The sequence below is a fragment of the Doryrhamphus excisus genome, linkage group LG7 (genome assembly GCF_037039965.1).
Source record: "Doryrhamphus excisus strain RoL-2023G ecotype Guam linkage group LG7, RoL_Dexc_Guam_v1.1, whole genome shotgun sequence".
NCBI classification, from domain to species: Eukaryota; Metazoa; Chordata; class Actinopteri; order Syngnathiformes; family Syngnathidae; genus Doryrhamphus; species Doryrhamphus excisus.
Window position 1 is genome coordinate 23,335,886 of NC_136363.1, and position 22,526 is coordinate 23,358,411.

Consider the following 22,526-nt stretch of genomic DNA (forward strand, 5'->3'; position numbering starts at 1 on the left):
ATCGGAAGGAAATCCAAAAGCAGCGAGAGCCCAGCCTGATATCAAGCGAAATCGAGCGATATCAGGCGCTAGGATGTGGCTGCAACTTTTATTTTGAAAAGGTCGAATCAAGCAGGCCGAGCGTCCTGACAGCAGATCAAGGTGAGGAGAGGTGAAGGTGAATACCTGTGTCTGCCTGCGTCTTCCACGTCTCCCTGTTGCGGTGGATCTCCAGGTTCCACGTGACCTTGAACCTCCTGAAGTCCACGGCAGTGAGACAACAGCTGCTGTCTGAGCCCACGGTCTTCACGCTGGAGGACTGTCCATCGGCACCAGCCGTGCTGCTGACAGAACGGATGGTGACAACTGAGGCACGGTGGATGGCGAGCTGCGTCTTGGGAAGGGTGCTCAGTGTGGAGTCCAGGTACACGAAGCCTAGCAGACCTTGCCAGGTTGTTGCTCTTTTATCTTGCCAATGTTCATCATGCCAAAGATCCACCAGGAACCATCAAACATCACCCAAAAGCCAAGTGGCAAAAAACACACAAGCGGCAGCTCATGGAACAGGAAGAGGAAGTGGCAGCCGGGGTCAGCAGCAGCACCAATGAATAAATGCTTCACCTGTAGCGCCTGACGCCAGCCAATCCCGCGTGAGCCCCATCTCCACTGAGCGGTGTGACAATCACCTCGATCATGTCGCTGAGGACGGAGAATGTTGGCTCCACAATGAAGTCGATGAACCCTGCAGAAAAGGATGGAAGCTGATGTGACGGGGGTACGCTGGAGCCTATCCCAGCTGGACTGGCTGCCAGCCAGTCACGTATAGAAGGGATGGGAAGACGTTTCCACGCGCCAACGTGTGCTTCGGTCTTGGAGAATATCTCGCCATATTCAACGTCTGTACTTGTCAAGGGTAAAAATTACCAATCTGGGATTGAGCCACCATGGTGGATTTTCGGTCACACAGAGGAGAGAAAGGAAGACCCAAGTCTGCTTCTTTATCCCCCTAAAAACAAAGCAAGCAGAGATTGGACACACAGCAACAACCCGGACCAGGACGGGACCGGACCTCCAGGAAGTATGGCTTCACCGGTTGCTTTCATCCTACACACAGCACTGGCCTCTGACCTCTGACCTCTGGCCTCTGGGCCTATTGGCCTCTGGCTCGTGGCAATGCGTGGCTTTTAGGTGCGAGACCTGAAAGTGTGTGACTATCCAGTCCTAGCAGACCTTGTCCCTTTCTAGCACTCTTCCCAGGCCAGTGCTGTTTTTAGTAGCAGCCTCATGCAAAGCAAATGTGAGTACTTGAATGAAGAACTCCTCCAGGAGGGATGTGGTCCAGCGGTGGTGGAGATCCCAGCGCTTGGCAGGGTGGCTGATATCAGCCGTGTGCAGCAGCAGAGATAGAGCCTTTGGCTTGTCGATCCTGGAAAGACAGGACCATCAGTCTCCTCAAGGAGGTTCCTGTTTGACCCCCACTTCATGCTTTCCATGACAGCATTGTGCAAATCCGGCATCTCCGCCCCCACATTTTCCCAGTTTCCCGACGCCACATGTTAGCAAGGACGGCACTAGGAATGAAGTGTGGCTATACCGTATTTGACCCCATGAGAAGACTCGACGTGCTAAAGAGCTTCGTGCTGGACGTCAACTCATCAAGTCCCTGAGTGACGCACAAGAACCATCTGGGCGTGGCCGTCATGTGACCATCCCAGCGTGTGTGAGCTTTCCAAAAGCTTCTTCTCTACTTAGGTGAGGGTTTGCGTGGAAGTAGAAGAGACTTCATCCATACTTACTCCTCAGACTGCTGGAGTACGTTCTTCATGGCCTTAATTTGCTGGAAATGGCAAGACATGTCGGTCGCCAACACCATCTCCACCACCAGATTGCGCAATTCCCTGAAAGAGTCACACTTCCAGTCACTGGTGGTCAGGAAGCCGTGGAGAGCTCCTCATTTAGCTTGAAAAGTAGGAGCCAGGAGCCTGAACATCCAAATCCTAATTCCATAAAACTGAGATGAAAAAGTGCAAATGGTTGTTATTTATTAGCAAGCCTGTTCTTTGTGGTGACCTCCAGTCGTCCTTGGAAAAGTGGACCAGGATGTTCATGTCATCGTTATCCTGCAGCAGGCGGTAGGCGGCGCTGACGTGGTGATTCTCCAGCACGGCTCTGTCATTGTACAACATGGCGGTGTCTGACCTGCAGGAAAAGCACATCAGCAACATGGCAAAGATGGAGGACATCAACCCCAGGTAAGACTCGCTCAGCTGGACGCGGTCAGCGGACTAATGTTGTTGTTCATAAATGAGTCGTTCATAAATACGAAGCACTGAACCAACTTCATAGCTCAACAGGAATAATACTCCAACACACCGTGTACTGGTGTCTGTGTATATGGGATGTACTGCAGGTCCCCTGGAGCCCAAGTGGCCCTGGACTCTAGCGCTACACTATGCTTTTATTTGGACATTCTTCTTGGACAGAAGAAGAAGAACAACAACCCGCCTGGGAGGCCACATGTTGTGTTTGTGTGGCCTGTTGGCTATCATACAGTTGCCACAAGCCGAGAGCGCCCCCCCATGGCGTCCACGCTAATGTTCACTCCTTACTATTCCCAGCACCCGATTCCCAGCCTGCCTGGAACCTACCTGGTCTGAATATGAAAGTTGTTGGTAGTTCCTGTATGTTCGTAGTCATGGATAGCTGCTGCAAAAAGTATAGAAAATATCTCCAGCTCAGTTAGCCAGTGCTGAAACACAAACATGACAGAAATCACACCTTCTCCAAGCCCGGCCATCACACGCGGTCGGCATGTTCATTGTGGGTGTGCTGGTGGATGCTGGGACAGCATACAGGTCAGCTACAGGCCTGTAGCTTCTCCACGCTTCGCTCATGTTCACATCATTTCACAAACACATTCCGCTGTGTGACTTCCACGGAATGCTGAGCCAGTACTCACCACCATGCCGGTCTTGAGGACGAGATAGTGGATGGTCTGTGTAACATCAGCGGCATGAGTCAAATTGTGGTATGGGTTCTTGTTTTTGCTGTATCCCACCTCCAGCGACTCAGCAAAGGATATCAGCGCCGAGACAGGGACCTGCAGGACACCGGCAGGATAAATAGGAACCCAATGACGTCACCATCCAGCCTCCCCGTCACCCTACTCAGGGTCTAATGTCGTACGGATGAATACAGTACATATTCATATGGGCACTGGAGGACTGAACTACTTTAAATGCCCAATCACTTTCTCCCTCCTGGTGTCATGAAGGACGCGCCATCCTGCTGCTAAATCCTACTGCTGATGCTGATACTGCTGATGCTGCTACTGTAAGATACTACTGAGATTGTTGATACCTTGAAGCGGTTGATCAAGTCATATCTGGTGAGAAGTTCGTAGAAGATGAATTTCAGAGCATGGTCTCCGCTGGCATGGTTCAGTGCAAACACATCGAAGGACCACGTGTCCACATCCTGCAACACATCAGCAGTATTCTTTCATCGACAAACGGCTTTGTTTGGCCTGAGCTGTATCCTTCACCCTACGCCATTTCTATAGCCCTCGCCTACTAAATAACCCGCCATGGGGCCACAGAAAGTTGTGAGTGGCAGCAGTTTGAGCCAGAAGGTAAACACTATTGAGTTCAATCTTGTCTTTCCTCGTTTGCATTTATTTCACATTGTTTCCTGCATGTCACATTTGCCTCGGTTTCAGTTTCTATCTGCTATTTTGTCAGGGATTAGCAGCGTAGAAGGATACTGTACCTTAAGTACACTGATAACATCTGGGGGGTAGCTGAGGTCCGGCATGGTGGAGGCTCTCCTGTACATTCTGGCAAAGAAACACAAGTCAGGCACACAGCAGCTACAGTCTGAGTAGTCAGTAGTAAGTATCAGTATCGCATCGTAGCAGCAGTAGTACTTCACATAGTAGTTTTTTCATGATCACAACAATATCCATACGCTATCCCTTATTTTGACTGCAGGAACGTCCCTATTGGAAGTATGGCCGCTTATGTTGACATGTGCCAGCCAGCCTGAGGGGCGTCGACACCAACGGCCTGCACGGTACAGCCAGCATCTGCCCCGAGAGGAGGAAGCGAGCGGCAGCTTGAAACCTTTCCACGAAGATGCCAGCCTGCAGCGCGTAGACGATGCTGCGGAAGCGAGGTTTGTCTTCAAAGCGCCGCATCATGTGGCGCTTCTGGCGGGTAAATGTGGACGCCAGCCAGTCCCGGACCTCCGATGGCACCGTCTCGGAATGAATTTCACTCAGCTCGTCTTCTTGGTCCGACAGACGTCTGAAGGAAGAGAGCGAGCACTGAGAACATCCGGTCTCCAAGGAAGCGTTCAAGTACGTGAGCGCTAAAGTGGCTAAGGCTAAAGTGCTGGCTAGGTGCTACAGTACCAAAACCTGCCGGTGTGCTGACATGTTTCTGACCAGGGTCGCTACCAGTCTGTTAGTAAGACTTTCTGGACTTTCTGGGTAATGAAAGTCTAGTGAAGGCCTCCACCTGTCAGATGCTGTCGTTAGGTTACAGGAAATCAGCGCATGGCCCCAGTGACATTTCCATCTCGGGCGAGGAGCACCCTGTGTGTTCATCTCTAGCTCAAACTGCTGGATATTTATGGAACAAACAATAATTGAATGTTTTTGGTGAGAAGAACCTGCCTGGTTTCCTGGAAGTACAAGGTTTCAAGGACCGATGCGGCGTTCTCCAGGTTTTTCTTCAGGTCCACCAGGGACGCCCCCCCTCGCTCAAGCTGCTTTACCAGACATCGCAACCTGCAAGACACCCTGGAAGTCACCCATCTACCAGGACAGCAGCCGCTTGGCTGCCACGTCAAGTGTGTCAAGTGGTCTGTGTGCAGCTCGGCCACCGTGTCAGCCCTCCACGCCCCAACCACTGGCAGCAGCCCCGGGTTAAAGAACTCGGTGGGGCCTCCATGTGACTTGGGAGCCTCACAGGGTCCTCCCTCACTACGTATTGTGGCAACGCTGTGAGGAGCCAAGTGAACAGGCTAGGTCCTGTCCTCCACCATGTTGTCATGGAGACCTGATGTTCTGGTCAAGTCCATGCCGGGGAGATGGAGATGGAGATGGAGATGAAAGCACTGTTGGAAAATAAAGCTAGCCACACAGGCTGGATTCAGAGGTTGAGACGTTCATGGTGTGCGGACTCACACAGCATGGACACCGTTATCCAAGCTGCACACTGACTACTTTTTGAGTGTCGGCCTACTTGACTCATTGATGGACTCAAACCATCAGCATAATGTTGCGTAATAAGAAGATGACGTTATCAGTGTGCTTGGTTTCTCCAAACATTTCTTTCCACAAAAAGTACACAAGATAGTTTGACATGGATCAGCGGCCGAGAAAGCGGCTGACATTTACTGTGTGTGAGCGTGCACGTGTGTGTGTGTGCGTGCACGTGGGCGAGACCTGATAGCAGTTCTTTCCATTGCATCTGGTGCTTGAGGAATAGGAAGTTCATCTGCTAAGATTTCTTCAAAGTTGCTAAGATTCGTCCCCAGCAGGCTCTTCTGGTCCCGTGCGTCTGTGGTGGACGCATCGGCCGTGCACAGTGCATTCTGGGACCATGACCCTGTCCAATGAGGAAAGAGAAGACAATAAGTCAGCATGCAGCTGCAGGGAGAAGGTTTAGCAACATGAAGGCTGTCTTTGTGGTCCCTGCTATGAGCAAGACCGGGACAGGGAGAAATCAGATGTTTGATTCTGAGCATGAGATCCTTGAAGGAGAGCTTTGTTTGCCTGAGGGGCTATGCTAACGTCAATGAGTGACAGTACGTCCACGTGTCAAGCTCCATGTTGGTTTGGACCAGGGATGCCATGTGATTTCTCCCTGCATATTTCTGCATGCAAACTACTGTACTTCAATGTCTCATCCGCTAGGATACACATAGAAATGGGAACAGGAAATGAGTTCTGGAGGAAGCTGCTAGCCTCGGTCCAATCAGGTCAGTTAACCCGACTCGTCCTACGAGTACCCTGCTAGGACTGGCACCACGCTGGGAAACCAATAACGTACGTGCAAAGCGAACCAGTGGGTGGAAATTGTTGTCTCCAGTTTCGTTGGCAACTGAAATGAAGAAGAAGATGAAGTTAGAAGATACCATGATGAGCTTCCTTTGACTACGCTGCTCTGATCGTTAGGGATGAACCTTTCACGTGCTCTTCAACAAACGCAACAGAACCAACCTACCCTGGCCTGGCAGTCATCAATGCATTTTCATGGACACGTCACATCTTACAGTACACACAGTACACACAGTACAGTACAGCACAGTCCGACCCCTTTGAGTCTGCTCCCCCTTGGAATACCTGACAAGCAACAGCAACAACAGATCTATTCATGTGTTCACAGAAAACTACTCTTCCGCTCTACAAGCACAAATCCCTGAGGTGCCTTTTTAGTCATAAGAAGGGAAGGTAGAGACATGGACTTGATGAGTCCATCCACACAAGCAGGTCCCCCCTGCTATGTTTGCTAGCCACCCTGAATATTAGCACCCTACATGGTCTGGCTTTGATTTGGTGACTGGTCCACATGGACGGACAATGGGGATTAAAATCATTTAGAGGGTTTACAGGCTCCAAAACCACCAAGGCAAGATTGCTCACTTCATTTGTACCAATCACTCCCTAAGCTCACAGTCCTAACTACACACACACACAGTCAATTCCCATGACTCCTGGTTTCCATAGAGACAGCATCCAGCATTACAAGTGCTTTTTACAAGTGCCATCAGCCCGTAAGAAAGAAACGTCTGCATGTATGTACAGTACTATATAGTACAGTACACTACGGTACAAGAACAACATAGCACAGTACAGTGCAGTATAGTACAGTATAGTACAGTACAGTCATATACTGTTGATAACACGTTCTTGCCTAGATGAGCTGCGAGAGATGATGAAGAGCAAGAGAAACGGCGTCTTACCGATGGTGAAGCTAACGCCATCGATGCTGAACGTTGCACTCCTACACTTTTTAAAAGCTTGCTTTCTTAACATGGCTGCCAAAGCGGAGCTTCTCCTTCCTGCTCCTTTGGTGCTCGTGTCGGCCCAGTGACACTCCTCATTACCCCCCCTCCCCCACCCCCACCCCCCGGCATCTGGAGACATACTCCCACCGCCGACCACGGCCACTTCCATCTCCCTTTGCATGTGGGATGAAGACAGGATCCACCTCCTGAGGGGAAATGACGCTCCACTCTGACATGATGTACATAGATGTACATCTATACATCTGTGTATGTTTATCATGCAATTCTATTTTAAAATAGAATCTAATCTAATATCCAAGGTAGGCCTATGTAGGTATTTTGTGCAGTTTGTGTTATTTGAAGGACTTTTGCTACAGCATTGCACAGCTTACATTGGTGTAGCTTAGTAGTGTTTTATATATAAGTATTATATATAAGACTAACACACAGTGCAGCAGCAATAGCAAAGGCCACCGCTAGCTGTCACCGCATATGAAAAGCCAGTGTCTTGTGAAGCTGTTGTTGCCACTAACGATGTTAATTGTTAATTGAATGATGTTATTTCCTGTGGTCAGTAGAAAAGCACATGATCTTCCTGTGATGCCCGCCTGGTTCCTATTCCAGTCCCGACTAGGGTTTGTCACAGTATTTCGCCGTACGTTGTGGTTGGCATCATGAAGTGTGTCCTCTGGCTGAAGATGGTGTTTTTGGCAGCTGGCGTGTCGGACCTTGGTCTGGCTGGACCTCTCCACGCCCAATGCAAAGTCCAATGGTAGGCTGGGTTGGCTTTCTACATCGTGCTTGTTAGACCTTGATAGGTGGCATCATGCTTATGATAGCAAATGGAGGAGGTGTCACAGCTGGAGTCATTCCCACACTTTACCGTATCTCCAGGATGTGTCTTTTCGATTCAATTTCATTCAATTGACTTCACGATTTCAATTCTTCAGTTCACCGTAACATGTGTCTTGTGTCACATGACCACGTGTCCACCTTTAAATATTTCTCTCGCCCAAACTCTGCTGGGATAGGCTCCAGCGTACCAGCAATCCTCATAAGGTTAAGCAGTAGAAAATGGATGGATGAGTTTGTTGATGTTGCATGATAGATGGGGACTAATCAGACCAGCCAAAACTTTATACCGAGTGAGAAGAGTCAAAAGAGCCGAAAGATCCAACTCTTTTTACGCAGTGAGACAGGCCCAAAGACCCAAAGAGCGAAAAGATCCGATTCTTTATACGTAGCGAGACGAGCCCAAAGAGCCGAAAATCCGACTATTTATACGTAACGAGACGAGCCCAAAAAGCCGAAAGATCCGACTCTTTATACGAAGCGAGACGAGCCAAAAGAGCCGAAAGATCCGACTCTTTATACGAAGCGAGACGAGCCAAAAGAGCCGACTCCTTCAGGAGTCCAGCCTTTAGCAGGATTATCTTCAGTCAGAGGAAGGTTTCTTGCTACAAGTCCAAGTGAGATCTGAGATCCATGAAAGATGAAATTGTGTTGATGATACGAACTGAGGCAAATGGCTAACATGCTAACACTTGAGTAAGCGAATGGCTACTAATAAAAAACAATAGTTCGAGTACCCGAGTGGGGTGATTGCTCGTCCACTAACGACGTGTGTTTGATGCCATGCAGGTACTTGGGGATACCGTGTCAAGCGGTTTATGAATCCCTGCTTTCGCAGATAAAGAAGTGGGAAAGCACGTCTGGCTGCAGGCAGGGAGGACAGCGCTGCTCCTACAAGGTTTCTATGGATTCTATGATCCCATCTACAACTCTTTCTTTCTGAACAGCCGACTAAGTGTTGATGCCGACCTCCCGGACATCCTGGTGGGACGGAATTCGGTTTAGCTTCTCACCAGCGGCACAAAAAGGAGTTTATGATGATGAATGTTGTCTTACCTTTGCTTCAAAACTGGGTTTCATATCAATGAAGGAATGTCCAGCCATTGTTTGGCGTTACAAGGAAATGATTCCCACCTCAGACAAGGACGCTTTCTCGATCATACACAAAAGGTCCGACGTCTCCCAAGTGATTCTGATTGGCCGATTGGACAACTGAACTCGTGGAGGCGGGTCCGCTTTCTATTGGCTGTGAACTTTGCAAGGACACGTCAATCATAGAGATCACACGCTTATGATCAGAAACGCCACGATGACTAAATGCCTTTTTAGTGTCAAACATGAGCCGCACGCTCCCACATATGGTCCATATTCATTAATATTATTAATATTATTTAAATTGTATTTTTTGTGTGAAAAATTAGCTTTTTATACCGACTAAAATAACTTACTTAGCCTGTGGGGGGAAACATACAGTACTACATAGTTGATACTGTAGTCAGGTACTACATAGTAGCCAGGTACTACATAGGTGCTAGTGTAGCCAGGTACTACATACACAGGTGCTAGAGTAGCCAGGTACTACATACACAGGTGCTAGTGTAGCCAGGTACTACATACATAGATGCTAGTGTAGCCAGGTACTACATACATAGGTGCTAGTGGAGCCAGGTACTACATAGGTGCTAGTGTAGCCAGGTACTACATAGGTGCTAGTGTAGCCAGGTACTACATACATAGATGCTAGTGTAGCCAGGTACTACATACACAGATGCTAGTGTAGCCAGGTACTACATACATAGATGCTAGTGTAGCCAGGTACTACATACATAGATGCTAGTGTAGCCAGGTACTACATACATAGATGCTAGTGTAGCCAGGTACTACATACATAGATGCTAGTGTAGCCAGGTACTACATACATAGATGCTAGTGTAGCCAGGTACTACATACATAGATGCTAGTGTAGCCAGGTACTACATACATAGATGCTAGTGTAGCCAGGTACTACATACATAGATGCTAGTGTAGCCAGGTACTACATACATAGGTGCTAGTGTAGCCAGGTACTACATACATAGGTGCTAGTGTAGCCAGGTACTACATACATAGATGCTAGTGTAGCCAGGTACTACATACATAGATGCTAGTGTAGCCAGGTACTACATACACAGATGCTAGTGTAGCCAGGTACTACATACATAGATGCTAGTGTAGCCAGGTACTACATACATAGATGCTAGTGTAGCCAGGTACTACATACATAGATGCTAGTGTAGCCAGGTACTACATACATAGATGCTAGTGTAGCCAGGTACTACATACATAGATGCTAGTGTAGCCAGGTACTATATACATAGATGCTAGTGTAGCCAGGTACTACATACATAGATGCTAGTGTAGCCAGGTACTACATACATAGATGCTAGTGTAGCCAGGTACTACATACATAGATGCTAGTGTAGCCAGGTACTACATACATAGATGCTAGTGTAGCCAGGTACTACATACATAGATGCTAGTGTAGCCAGGTACTACATACATAGATGCTAGTGTAGCCAGGTACTACATACATAGATGCTAGTGTAGCCAGGTACTACATACATAGATGCTAGTGTAGCCAGGTACTACATACATAGATGCTAGTGTAGCCAGGTACTACATACATAGATGCTAGTGTAGCCAGGTACTACATACATAGGTGCTAGTGTAGCCAGGTACTACATACATAGATGCTAGTGTAGCCAGGTACTACATACATAGATGCTAGTGTAGCCAGGTACTACATACATAGATGCTAGTGTAGCCAGGTACTACATACATAGATGCTAGTGTAGCCAGGTACTACATACATAGATGCTAGTGTAGCCAGGTACTACATACATAGATGCTAGTGTAGCCAGGTACTACATACATAGATGCTAGTGTAGCCAGGTACTACATACATAGGTGCTAGTGTAGCCAGGTACTACATACATAGGTGCTAGTGTAGCCAGGTACTACATACATAGATGCTAGTGTAGCCAGGTACTACATACATAGATGCTAGTGTAGCCAGGTACTACATACACAGATGCTAGTGTAGCCAGGTACTACATACATAGATGCTAGTGTAGCCAGGTACTACATACATAGATGCTAGTGTAGCCAGGTACTACATACATAGATGCTAGTGTAGCCAGGTACTACATACATAGATGCTAGTGTAGCCAGGTACTACATACATAGATGCTAGTGTAGCCAGGTACTACATACATAGATGCTAGTGTAGCCAGGTACTATATACATAGATGCTAGTGTAGCCAGGTACTACATACATAGATGCTAGTGTAGCCAGGTACTACATACATAGATGCTAGTGTAGCCAGGTACTACATACATAGATGCTAGTGTAGCCAGGTACTACATACATAGATGCTAGTGTAGCCAGGTACTACATACATAGATGCTAGTGTAGCCAGGTACTACATACATAGATGCTAGTGTAGCCAGGTACTACATACATAGATGCTAGTGTAGCCAGGTACTACATACATAGATGCTAGTGTAGCCAGGTACTACATACATCGGTGCTAGTGTAGCCAGGTACTACATACATAGATGCTAGTGTAGCCAGGTACTACATAGGTGCTAGTGTAGCCAGGTACTACATACACAGGTGCCAGCGTATGCAGGTGTAGGGGTGTAGGGCCGACGGGGTGACCCGTACCTGTTTGGGTGTCTTGCAGCTGCAGTCCGCCACGGTCCACTTCATATCTGCCAAACACAGCACGCCCTTGAAGACAGATGTCTCCATCATCAACTTCCGCCTCGTCCCCTACCATTTCTTCACTTGCTGTAGTGTTTGGGTAGGTAACCCCCCCTCACACCCACCTGGGAAATACCACGCGTATACTTGCTGCCCCCGTCACGCCAGAATTCAATGTGTGCCGTTTTGTGTCCTTCGGCTGTCCCGTAGGCCATGTCCATCTCTGAGCGCTGGTATGTGGTGAAAGACCACGGGAGCAACTACTGCAACCTGTACAACCTCATGGAAGGTAAGGCTGGCCACTGGTGGAAGTATCCTTCCTCCTGAACATCCGTCATCTGTCCTACCGATGAAAGTTAGTCCAATCTGGGGCGTGATGGCCGTGACGCCCCATCCTGGGCCTTCTTCTGGGATGGACAACACGTGGATGTACTCAACTGCTGTTCTTTGTTACCAGGAAGCCGTCTCACGGAGGTCAGGGGTTACATGGAGATGACCAGCGACTTTCTATGTACCCAACGCTCCTCTGCCAACTGTACGGCCTACTGACGTCCACAAGCGGCGGCGGTGGCGGCGGCGGCGGCGGCAGTCTCAGGCGGTCCTACAGTCTTTGTGCTAGCATACTTGCCACTTTGATGAGGGTACATTATACTAATATTTCAAATGTTATACATTACTAAAGACTCAGACAAAGTCAAGTGGGATCAAGAATGTTTTATTCGTAGTAATCCTGGTAAATGATACTTTATTCCTCTCCAAGACAAGTTCAACTAGAATTGGATCCAATGGGAATGTGAATATGAATATGAATATGAATATGAAGGCGTTCCTGGGGTTTGAATATGACCATCTGATGACATAAATGCTATGCTGCAATACTTTGTCAAGTTCCAGTGTGAAGAAAGACCAATTGCATGATTGACCTCCAAAGCGACGCTCCAATGTCATGTGTGGAAAAGCGGCGGTTGGCCATCGGCGGTTGGCCATCGGCGGTTGGCCATCGGCGGTTGGCCATCGGCGGTTGGCCATCGGCGGTTGGCCATCGGCGGTTGGCCATCGGCGGTTGGCCATCGGCGGTTGGCCATCGGCGGTTGGCCATCGGCGGTTAGACGCTGCTTTGGTGGTCTCATTCAAGTTCCAGGATGAAGATTCCTTCCTTTCAGCCGTGGCTCCTTCTCTGCCGTTCGACGTGTAGACGCCATCATTGTCTTATCTGAGAGATTTGGTAAGTCGGTTAGGGGCTGACAATTCCCGCTTGAGCCGCATTTTGCCTTTTTCATCGTGATCCACAGAAAGACGTAAATTCATATCCTGAGGGCTTCCCGACAAACTACTTGACTTTCTCTGGGCATATTTTCCAGCTTTTAAGTTCCTCCTTGAGGGCCAAGTTTTCATTTTCAAGCTGTTCCGCTCGTTTCTCAAGGTCTCGAACGTAGACCTTTCTCCTTTTCCTGTATTCCCGTGCAGCTTCCCTACAGACAAACATGGATTGACCAACAGCAGACATGCTCAGAAGACTCATTTGCAATCAATAGATTGTTCTGAGGACAGCTGGGGCCCCGGGCCCGGGGACGTTGGGGCCGCCGCCTGCAGCTGGTGTTTGATTGGCTCTCAGCCTGGTCTAAAAATATCTCTCAACAAGAAAAGGAGCCCGAGTGGACCAGATTCAGACACACCCGCTTTAGACCCACTAGAACCACGTTTCCTCTTACCGGTTTTTCTTCAAGCTGCGTTCTGACTGTTTCCGGGGGGGGTGTCCCTGTACCACACCCTTTGGGAAAAAGGAGCTGGTGTATTGGAGCTGGGGGGCCGTCATGTCACCTGGGGGAGCCAGCAGAGAGAACATGTTAGACACCAGGTAGGCCTACTACCAGTAACACTATGTACTATGTCAACACGCACTACCAATACACTGTGTACTATGTACTATGTCAGCACGCGGTACGAATACACCATGTAGTATGTACAACCCCCCCCATCCATTTGGGGTCCCAATGATTGTTTTGTTGTGACAGAATTCCAGTGAAAAGAGCCCCCCGGGATCAAGCAGTGGTCATCCGTGCCAAGAGGCCGTTTGGAAGGCAAAGCAGATGAAGACGATAGAAAGCATCAAGACAAATCCAATAATCCAAATAAACACAAATTGCATGTTGTTAAAAAGGCGAAGGGGAAAATGGAAATATTTGACTCATGAAGGAGTCAAGCCATTTTTCCCCGACGGACTGCTGCTCCTATTTAGACAGTAGAGAAACGGATGGAGTGGCGCTACCTGCTGGCGTCGTCGACATGGCAATCGGGACAATCTGTGCTCCCTCATTCTGGTAGCAGAATGGCCCGCCTGAAAAAGTCACCCAGACACTGCTTGACTTGAGAGAAGTAGCGTGGGGCAAAGCAAACGTCCACCCCCCCGCCAAGACATCAAGCGTCCCAAATTGTAAGCCAACAAAGCCAGACGGAACGTCTGAGTCCGTTTGCTTCCAAGTGGTCACCACGATGGCACGCCGTCGACTGTCATGTTGGATACGACATGAGGACAGAACAAGCGACTGCTTTACCTTGCACTGCTGGGAAATAGTTGCTGGGGTAACTCCACATGTTGGCATAGTACTCCGAGGCGTTGGACTCGGAAGGAAGCGGCTGAGAGTTGATGGTCATGGAGGACAGCGCTTGGCTCGCCTCGATGGATAAACCGTGAGATGGGGGAGACTTCCAAAGAAAACAAACAGGACAGCCATAGATGAATACACACAACAATGGCGTCCAGCCAGCGGCAGCCTGACGTCAAAGAAAACCCAAATCTGTCCGTGGTGGAAGGTAAAGCGCTAAGAATGTCCCGCTGTGGGATACTCACGTCCATCGCTGTACGCCGCGACTTTGACAAGTGGCAGCCGCTCACAGCAATTTACAGCAGCATCACCCGGTCCCGCTTTGGACAGGAGCCTCAGTCCAGCAACTGTTATTTCAAAGAGCGCAAAGCAGAGGCTTCAAAGTCATGTGACCGACGACAGCCGGCCCAGTGCTACCAATGTGTGTCTGGGAAACATGTTTGATGACAACAGGTCAAAGTGGATGTTATGAGAGTTGCCTTATGTGTGATCCCATCATGTCTGGCTGCTTTGTAGTCGTACCGTCAACCGCAGTGACCGACCGACTAAGCTACTAACTCGCGCTAACCAAGACTTGCAAGGCTCGGCCTCCACCGCTGCTGCTGGATAAACGCCACAAGACGGCGCTGGACGTGGGGGAGGAGGAAGTCAAGGCGTGTGAAGGGGCAAGGGGGGCAAAAGGGGGCAAAGGGGGCAAAGGGGGCAAAGAGGGCACGGGGGCTGTAACCTCCAGTAACCAGCCAAAAGGACCAGAGGAGCCTCACTCAGCAGGCCCTTCCTGCCTCGCTGTTCCCCAGGTTGTTCCCCAGGTTGTTCCCAGGTTGTTCGCCAGGTTGTTCCCAGGTTGTTCCCCAGGTTGTGACCAGGTTGTTCCCCAGGTTGTGACCAGGTTGTTCCCCAGGTTGTGACCAGGTTGTGACCAGGTTGTTCCCCAGGTTGTGACCAGGTTGTGACCAGGTTGTTCACCAGGTTGTTCCTCAGGTTGTGACCAGGTTGTGACCAGGTTGTCACCACGTTGTGACCAGGTTGTTCCCCAGGTTGTTCCCCAGGTTGTGACCAGGTTGTCACCAGGTTGTCACCAGGTTGTTCCCCAGGTTGTGACCAGGTTGTGACCAGGTTGTGACCAGGTTGTTCCCCAGGTTGTTCCCCAGGTTGTGACCAGGTTGTTCCCCAGGTTGTGACCAGGTTGTGACCAGGTTGTCACCAAGTTGTCACCAGGTTGTGACCAGGTTGTTCACCAGGTTGTTCACCAGGTTGTTCACCAGGTTGTTCACCAGGTTGTGACCAGGTTGTGACCAGGTTGTTCCCCAGGTTGTTCCCCAGGTTGTTCCCCAGGTTGTCACCAGGTTGTCACCAGGTTGTCACCAGGTTGTTCCCCAGGTTGTGACCAGGTTGTTCCCCAGGTTGTTCCCCAGGTTGTTCCCCAGGTTGTTCCCCAGGTTGTTCCCCAGGTTGTTCCCCAGGTTGTGACCAGGTTGTTCCCCAGGTTGTGACCAGGTTGTGACCAGGTTGTTCCCCAGGTTGTGACCAGGTTGTGACCAGGTTGTTCCCCAGGTTGTGACCAGGTTGTTCCCCAGGTTGTGACCAGGTTGTTCCCCAGGTTGTGACCAGGTTGTTCCCCAGGTTGTTCCCCAGGTTGTGACCAGGTTGTGTGAAGATAGCTGCAGAGAAAGGCGGAAATGTTCTGTCCAGCTTCATCTTTTGATGTTGGGACTGGCGTGAGATGATACTTCTGGAAGCCACGTTGCTGGTGAACAAACAGGAAACCAGACAAGTGAGAGACTTTTATTCCAGAACAACTTATGAGTCAACGCTCGGCCAGTTTTGGTGTCTGAAGGCGTTCATGACATCCCGATTCCACACAAGAGTGCGAGCACAAAGACGAGACCTCCTGTGAAGGCCAGGACCACCAGCAGAACATCAGCTTTCATCTGTGGTGACATACGCCAGTCAAGGTGACCTTTCATGGATGTAGGATCTTATCGCGGTGGAGTCTCACCTTTGCAGCATCTGAAATCCAAAGACAAATACGTCACAGCACAGAAACCCAAGAAGGAGAACTCCAGCTATCAGACATCCCAGGAACGAACTCGTGCAAGCTTCCATACTTCCTCCTCTGGTTCTTAAACGGAATCAATGCAGACGTTACTACGGATGTGGGCGTCTCATTCCTTTATTATCGGGAGCAGGAAAGCAGGAAGGAATGCTATGAGGAATGCCCTGCCTGGTTTACGGAGGTGAGATGGTGAATGATGTAGAAAGTCATCCATCCATCCAGAAGGTCAGACAAAGACGGGAAATGACTAAAAGACCATCACTTCTGCTCATCACGTCTAAAACATGAAGACGAAAGATTGGCTGTAGATTTACCTGATCTGGGAAGTTTGCATTTCAGGTTGACGTCCAGGACCACGTAACACAGAAGCTCCCAGCCGAGGAGACCGCCCATCACCTTGAGCAGCCATTGGCTCTCGGTGCTGTCAATCAGCTTGAGGCCAGTGAATATGGCGGCAACTGTCAATCAGCAAATACGGAGAGAAAAAGCCATTTTTTAAATATGACCATTTCTTCTAGTAGCTTTCATGCATGAGGAGCGACGGCTTGAGATGTGCTCCTTGAGTCTTCATAGACAAAGCCACTTCCTGTTTGTGGACCAGCGATGCGTCAGGACTTACCTGCCAGGACTTTCATCACCGCTGCAAGCAAAGCGTGGCAGCAGTTGAACAGAAACCTCCTGCCAAGAAAAGGAGACATGTCAGCGCTCCGTTTGCTTCCTGATGACAACGTACATGAGATGAGATGTTTCAAGGCATGCTGGGAGGTCCTGGTAGTCACCAGTTAGCGTTAGCATGTCTTTCTGAAGCATATGAGCATCATCCACGGTCCGAGAACTACGTCACTGGTGTAGCGGCACCTCGCCACGAGCCGGCTAGCGGACTTACAGAGCATGAGGGGTCCTTTAAGACCTGGACTTACAGAGCATGAGGGGTCCTTTAAGACCTGGACTTACAGAGCATGAGGGGTCCTTTAAGACCTGGACTTACAGAGCATGAGGGGTCCTTTAAGACCTGGACTTACAGAGCATGAGGGGTCCTTTAAGACCTGGACTTACAGAGCATGAGGGGTCCTTTAAGACCTGGACTTACAGAGCATGATGTGGTCCTTTAAGACCTGGACTTACAGAGCATGAGGGGTCCTTTAAGACCTGGACTTACAGAGCATGATGTGGTCCTTTAAGACCTGGACTTACAGAGCATGATGTGGTCCACAGCGTAGCAAAGCCAGCGTGAGCTGCAGCAAACATAAAGCCATGAGCAGGCAGCCCAGCACAGGATGGACGCCCTACAAAGGATAGGAGATATCTGGACAATGGTGGAGATGAATAAACTCTGCTTCTTCCTTCTCCTTTTCAGGCGTGTGTGAGATCTTGTTTTCTTGGAGAAAATGTTCCAAATGATGGAGTGGTTTCATGGTTGGTGGCCGTGTCACATGTACTTCCCATGTACTTCATATATACTTCCCATGTACTTCCCATGTACTTCCCATGTACCTCATACATACTTCCCATGTAATTCATATATACTTCCCATGTCCTTCCCATGTACTTCATATATACTTCCCATGTACTTCATATATACTTCCCATGTACTTCCCATGTACCTCATATATACTTCCCATGTACCTCATATATACTTCCCATGTACTTCATATATACTTCCCATGTACTTCCCATGTACCTCATATATACTTCCCATGTACTTCATATATACTTCCCATGTACTTCATATATACTTCCCATGTACTTCATATATACTTCCCATGTACTTCATATATACTTCCCATGTACTTCATATATACTTCCCATGTACTTCACATGTACTTCATATATACTTCCCATGTACTTCCCATGTACTTCCCATGTACTTCCCATGTACTTCCAATGTACTTCATATATACTTCCCATGTACTTCATATATACTTCCCATGTACTTCATATATACTTCCCATGTACTTCCCATGTACTTCATATATACTTCCCATGTACTTCATATATACTTCCCATGTACTTCATATATACTTCCCATGTACTTCCCATGTACCTCATATATACTTCCCATGTACTTTCCATGTACTTCCCATGTACTTCCCATGTACTTCATATATACTTCCCATGTACTTCATATGTACTTCCCATGTACTTCACATATACTTCCCATGTACTTCCCATGTACTTCCCATGTACTTCATATATAGTTCCCATGTACTTCATATATACTTCCCATGTACTTCATATATACTTCACATATACTTCCCATGTACTTCACATATACTTCCCATGTACTTCACATATACTTCCCATGTACTTCACATATACTTCCCATGTACTTCATATATACTTCCCATGTACTTTCCATGTACTTCCCATGTACTTCCCATGTACTTCATATATACTTCCCATGTACTTCATATATACTTCCCATGTACTTCATATATACTTCCCAAGTACTTCATATGTACTTCCCATGTACTTCCCATGTACTTCCCATGTACTTCCCATATACTACACACACACATTCAGCCTTCACGGTTTTTTCCTTCACCAGGAGTTCTAATACTTAATACATAGATTAGACTTTAAAGGGGACCCACAAATGTAGTCCAAATGTAGTATTGTGGTGTTAAAGCATTCTGACCTAGAACTGTAGTACCTTAACAGCGTACAGTACGTACAGTATACACGTCATACTACATAGACTCATCACGTTTTGATCACTAACCCCAGACCAGGTCCTGGCGTGGATGAAGGGAAGAATGAAGGCAGTCGCCGTAGATACGACTGTGACAGCCATCACTGCAACGTGTACCTGCAAAGAATGCAACCATGTCAAGGTCAGGGTCAAGGTCAAGGTCAAGGTCACACACCATCAACACTGATGGAGGGAAAAAACCTGAAATCACCTTTAGAAGTGAAAGCGGCAGACGGAGGCGAGAGTATTTGATGTGAGTAGAACAGCTGGTTGAGTAATAGTTTGGGACCTGGCCGGGATAGGCTCCAGCATCCCCTAGGGAGGATAAGCGGCATAGAAAACGGACGCTTTGGCCCAGGAAGTGAATCGAAACGTAAAGATAGATGGGCACATTCCATTGGAAGGCTCAAGTAAACGTTCTATTGGCTGAATATTCTGAGTCACCGCCATCCAGGAAGACCCAAGTCGGATCCATCTGGACTCTTCTGGTTGAAGAGAAACATGAGCTTTTTAGCCTTTAGCCTTTAGCCTTTTTGGCTAGTCGGAGCCTCGCGTTGCTAATCACGCAATCACAAACAGCATGCGTGCTTCTTGGGGAAAACGCTTTCTTCTATGAGAAGGAAGTACTGCAGTACTGAAGGTACCTACCAGAAACCAGACTTGTTTGCCCAGCACGTGATGTCCCTTGGCCACGCCCCTCAGGTACCTGGCCACCAGCATTCCCAGCCATCCCGAGCTCATCCAGGCCATCACCATCAGTGCTCCTGAAATAGGATTCCGTGGGCGAGTTGATTTTTCATCATTCCCACGTCTACTTTCCCGAGCTACTCCCGCTACTGGCGTGAGGAAACATCTCACCGTGAGCCTTGATGATGTGAGGCCATCCAGCGATGGTGACCATCTGAGGTACGGCGATATGGACCTTGTTGGCGCTGGTCAACGTGCTGGTGTGGAAGCCCATTTGTCCTGGTGGACGACAGGCACAACATTGGACTGAATCATCCCATGCCCCCGCCAGCCAACCCGCGGCTTCTCAAGGGTTGCTGGTCCAACGCCATCCCATCCCGCCATCAACGGAAAGGTTGCTCACCGTTGCTGCTGGGTCCGTAGGCGAACATGAGATGGTAGGATGTGTTGAAGGCCGTGTTCCTCAGCGTGGAAACGGGGTTGAAGGAGATGAAGGAGCAGCTGATCACTCCGTCCCGCATGGACGTTCTCACATCGGAAATGTTTCCCTGATGGAGAGTCAAGTTCCACGTTAGAGTCACCCACTTGCATCGCTAATGGCGTCACGGTGTCGCTAAAGCGCGGAAGACTCGGCAGCATCCTGCTCTGACTCGCCAAGACGTCTGCCCCCATTTCCGCCCCCGATTCCAAAGCATCAACCACGCAAGCGAGATGCCGGCGATGCCGGCTTGGCTTTCAGGAAGTGAAAGCGGGTCGGATGTGTGGTTCTGCTTCTTCCTACTGCCTTTCACACATGAACTGTAGAAGATGGCTCATGAGGGCTTCCACGGAAGAGAGAAAAGGAAAGTGGCGTACCAGAGGAAGAATTAGTGGGCGTTCCCGTCCCGTCGAGAAGGCGTGTTGCAATCGCAGCAGACCATCGCTGGCTTTGCCGCACACGTAAATGTCATCATTTCCCTGGGAGAAACATCCCACATCAATATTTTCCATCTTTGACATCATCTCTGTGTACTCTATACAGTACACGGTGTACTGTATAGTACTGTATAGTACATGTATATACAGTACGTGAATGTTTAAGGTGATGCTGAGCCCGACCCCCCCACCTCACCATCGTCAGGTCATCCGAGAAGCCAAAGGCGATGTATCCATCGGAGGTTCCTGTCATCTCATATCGGACGGCCGTGTGGCGGCCAGACAACATGGTGGCGGACATGAAGTAGCAGCCGGCGCCGACCCGAGGGTCACAGTGCGAAGGGTGCCGGAAACACACCTTGGTGACGCCGCAGTCGTCACTGGAAATACTCTGCAGAAGCTCAATGGTGGATTGAAAGGAAACATCAAAACATGGTAGAGAAATACCACAACCTCTGAAAGTATACTCAGATATTAACAAGTGCTTTGAAGATATCACCTCATGCATTCATCACTGCTAACTGATGGACGGTCATTGCCGGTTTTACTCCAACTTACACTCTCTGGAGGAGACCGACATTTGACTGTTGGCCTCCTTTCTGCCGCCGTGCTGGAAAACGTAGACCGTTCAGCCAAAGTCAGGGTTGGACTGACGACATCAACCCAGAAGGTCCAGTAATTCCGTACAAAAGCAGCACTGCAGAGACACGGCATGACTATCCAGGAGTACACACCTACTAGGTACTACATACTGCACTCGGCAGTACTGCTGCCTGACAGAGGACTCCTTACCGGAACTCAATTGGTTCCTGGGAAGATCCTGATGTCCATATCACTTGGATGGAAGTCTTTGGAGATGCCGAAGTATGGGATACTGCAGAGTTCTGAAAAAGAAAAAATACATGTAGTGGTGCTCCTCAAATGGTGGGGCTGCGCCCCCTGGGGGCACCTCCTCCAGCCCCACCGGGAGGCCACCAAGGTGTTCCCAGAGATGCCAGAGCCAACTCAAATGGCTGTCAGATGAATGAATACAGGAGCCTATTTCAAAAAAGGGGAGCCCAGCATGACAGAAAATGAAGAACCACCCAACCCACAGGTTTGCGGCTGCAGTTGAGGAGCTGAGCATCGTTTGTCGTCAGCCGGAAGGAACCCACAGGATCCGACCCCCCCGACACCCGCGCTTGCAACAGGAAGCCCACGAAGGCGTTGGAACCTGGAGCCTGGAGGTCAACTGGAGGAAGAAGATGAAAGGATAAAGGATTTAGGGCATCGCGTGAAAAAACTGCAAGAAAAAAAGAAATGAAGACTCGAAGACAACAACCGCCGCGGCATTCCGTAGTGCCAAATGCAATGGAAGCCATCTTCTCACCTGTGACCTCCTCTCCCAAGTTGTGCTTTCTCCGGAGCGCGGTGATCCTGAAGGGTGCGGGGTGACCTTGCGGGGGCAATCCAGAGTGCCGGGGCTCTAGGCTCTCACAGCTGGCTGCCACTTGGCCAGACGGGTAGCAGCTGACCGCGGGGGCCAGACACCCCAGCAGGAACACAAGGTAGTCCATTGTCAAGTCCACCTCCAAACAGGACGGCCCTTTTAGCGGCTCAGGTGTGCTCGGAGACAATGGAGGGCAGAAGGAAAGGTGAGAGCTTTCCTTTGCTGCGTAGATACCACATGACACGCCCTGAGCCTGGGGGGGCCATCGGCCTCGGGTGCTCATAGGCTACACTTTAGAACTTCATTGGAGCACCCCAGGCAGGAAATGCCCCCTGGAGTCAATGTTACATTCCTATTACCCAATCTAGTCACCATAAGGAGCAAAATAAATATACGCCAGCACTGGGAGTTGTTCCTGATGAAAGTACTTCCTGTACATGATATAGAACACGACTGACATCTCGTCACCAGTGGAGCATACGACATATGATGAGTATTTTACCTCATTTAGCAGGACCCCATCAGCAGCAGATAGCAGAGATGAGAACCTA

General features: G+C 49.1%; 3 protein-coding genes across 15 annotated transcripts in view; 1 reads left to right on the forward strand and 2 right to left on the reverse strand.

The window, feature by feature from the left end:
- Positions 1-9,023, reverse strand: part of LOC131108955 (dual specificity calcium/calmodulin-dependent 3',5'-cyclic nucleotide phosphodiesterase 1C-like) — a 16,801-nt gene extending 7,778 nt beyond the window's left edge. For 5 of the 7 annotated variants that reach the window (XR_013627872.1, XM_078792526.1, XM_078792528.1 and 2 more), the window contains exons 1-15: positions 6,949-7,081; positions 6,036-6,086; positions 5,429-5,591; positions 4,655-4,768; positions 4,101-4,283; positions 3,748-3,814; positions 3,340-3,456; positions 2,939-3,079; positions 2,628-2,728; positions 2,050-2,178; positions 1,776-1,877; positions 1,285-1,405; positions 904-985; positions 601-721; positions 166-323 (exon numbers count right to left, since the gene is read on the reverse strand). Coding sequence is in view for 6 of the 7 variants with exons in the window: in XM_078792526.1 (XP_078648652.1) it covers positions 166-323; positions 601-721; positions 904-985; positions 1,285-1,405; positions 1,776-1,877; positions 2,050-2,178; positions 2,628-2,728; positions 2,939-3,079; positions 3,340-3,456; positions 3,748-3,814; positions 4,101-4,283; positions 4,655-4,768; positions 5,429-5,591; positions 6,036-6,086; positions 6,949-7,021 (1,723 nt within the window). In the remaining variant the exon portion in view is untranslated. Of the gene's footprint in view, positions 1-165; positions 324-600; positions 722-903; positions 986-1,284; positions 1,406-1,775; positions 1,878-2,049; positions 2,179-2,627; positions 2,729-2,938; positions 3,080-3,339; positions 3,457-3,747; positions 3,815-4,100; positions 4,284-4,654; positions 4,769-5,428; positions 5,592-6,035; positions 6,087-6,948; positions 7,082-8,901 lie in introns of those variants that run through there. The other 2 variants (XM_078792531.1, XM_078792530.1) reach the window with 2 other exon arrangements.
- Positions 7,291-12,828, forward strand: LOC131108958 (uncharacterized). 2 transcript variants are annotated; one of them, XM_058060431.2, is made up of 6 exons: positions 7,291-7,313; positions 7,569-7,765; positions 8,635-8,743; positions 11,571-11,690; positions 11,801-11,879; positions 12,048-12,828. In XM_058060431.2, exons 2-6 carry the CDS (start codon positions 7,668-7,670, stop codon positions 12,137-12,139), a joined length of 498 nt encoding a protein of 165 aa, XP_057916414.2. In that variant the 5' UTR covers positions 7,291-7,313; positions 7,569-7,667; the 3' UTR covers positions 12,140-12,828. The 2 variants fall into 2 exon arrangements, with proteins under 2 accessions (XP_057916414.2, XP_057916415.2); XM_058060432.2 differs by lacking the exons at positions 7,291-7,313; positions 7,569-7,765 and adding an exon at positions 8,420-8,541.
- On the reverse strand, positions 12,270-22,256 carry LOC131109085 (putative ferric-chelate reductase 1). Of its 6 annotated transcripts, XR_013627873.1 has the most exons (16): positions 21,916-22,256; positions 21,641-21,777; positions 21,339-21,430; positions 21,105-21,243; positions 20,743-20,946; positions 20,487-20,588; positions 20,035-20,179; positions 19,803-19,910; positions 19,593-19,708; positions 18,975-19,061; positions 17,447-17,538; positions 16,872-16,930; positions 16,567-16,710; positions 16,196-16,206; positions 13,303-13,411; positions 13,014-13,062 (listed from the first exon to the last, which is right to left on the reverse strand). XR_013627873.1 is itself a non-coding variant. In XM_078792534.1 (15 exons), exons 1-15 carry the CDS (start codon positions 22,100-22,102, stop codon positions 12,800-12,802), a joined length of 1,725 nt encoding a protein of 574 aa, XP_078648660.1. In that variant the 5' UTR covers positions 22,103-22,256; the 3' UTR covers positions 12,270-12,799. The 6 variants fall into 6 exon arrangements, 4 of the variants coding, with proteins under 4 accessions (XP_078648660.1, XP_078648659.1, XP_078648658.1 ...); XM_078792534.1 differs by lacking the exons at positions 13,014-13,062; positions 16,196-16,206 and adding an exon at positions 12,270-12,803; XM_078792533.1 differs by lacking the exon at positions 16,196-16,206 and having other exon boundaries at positions 12,272-13,062; positions 20,743-20,937.
- Positions 22,257-22,526: the final 270 nt, after the last annotated feature.

Bases quoted from the DNA above. Each gene is read 5' to 3' on its own strand.
- LOC131108958 (XM_058060431.2), top strand. From the start codon at position 7,668: ATGAAGTGTGTCCTCTGGCTGAAGATGGTGTTTTTGGCAGCTGGCGTG. The intron at 8,744-11,570 runs GTTTCTATGGAT...GGTGTCTTGCAG, and splicing joins GACAGCGCTGCTCCTACAAG to CTGCAGTCCGCCACGGTCCA. The intron at 11,880-12,047 runs GTAAGGCTGGCC...CTTTGTTACCAG, and splicing joins CCTGTACAACCTCATGGAAG to GAAGCCGTCTCACGGAGGTC.
- LOC131109085 (XM_078792532.1), bottom strand. From the start codon at position 22,102: ATGGACTACCTTGTGTTCCTGCTGGGGTGTCTGGCCCCCGCGGTCAGC. The intron at 21,431-21,640 runs GTGGGTTGGGTG...TTTCTTTTTCAG, and splicing joins TCAACTGCAGCCGCAAACCT to AACTCTGCAGTATCCCATAC. The intron at 20,589-20,742 runs GTGAGGTGGGGG...TGTTTCTCCCAG, and splicing joins TCTCGGATGACCTGACGATG to GGAAATGATGACATTTACGT.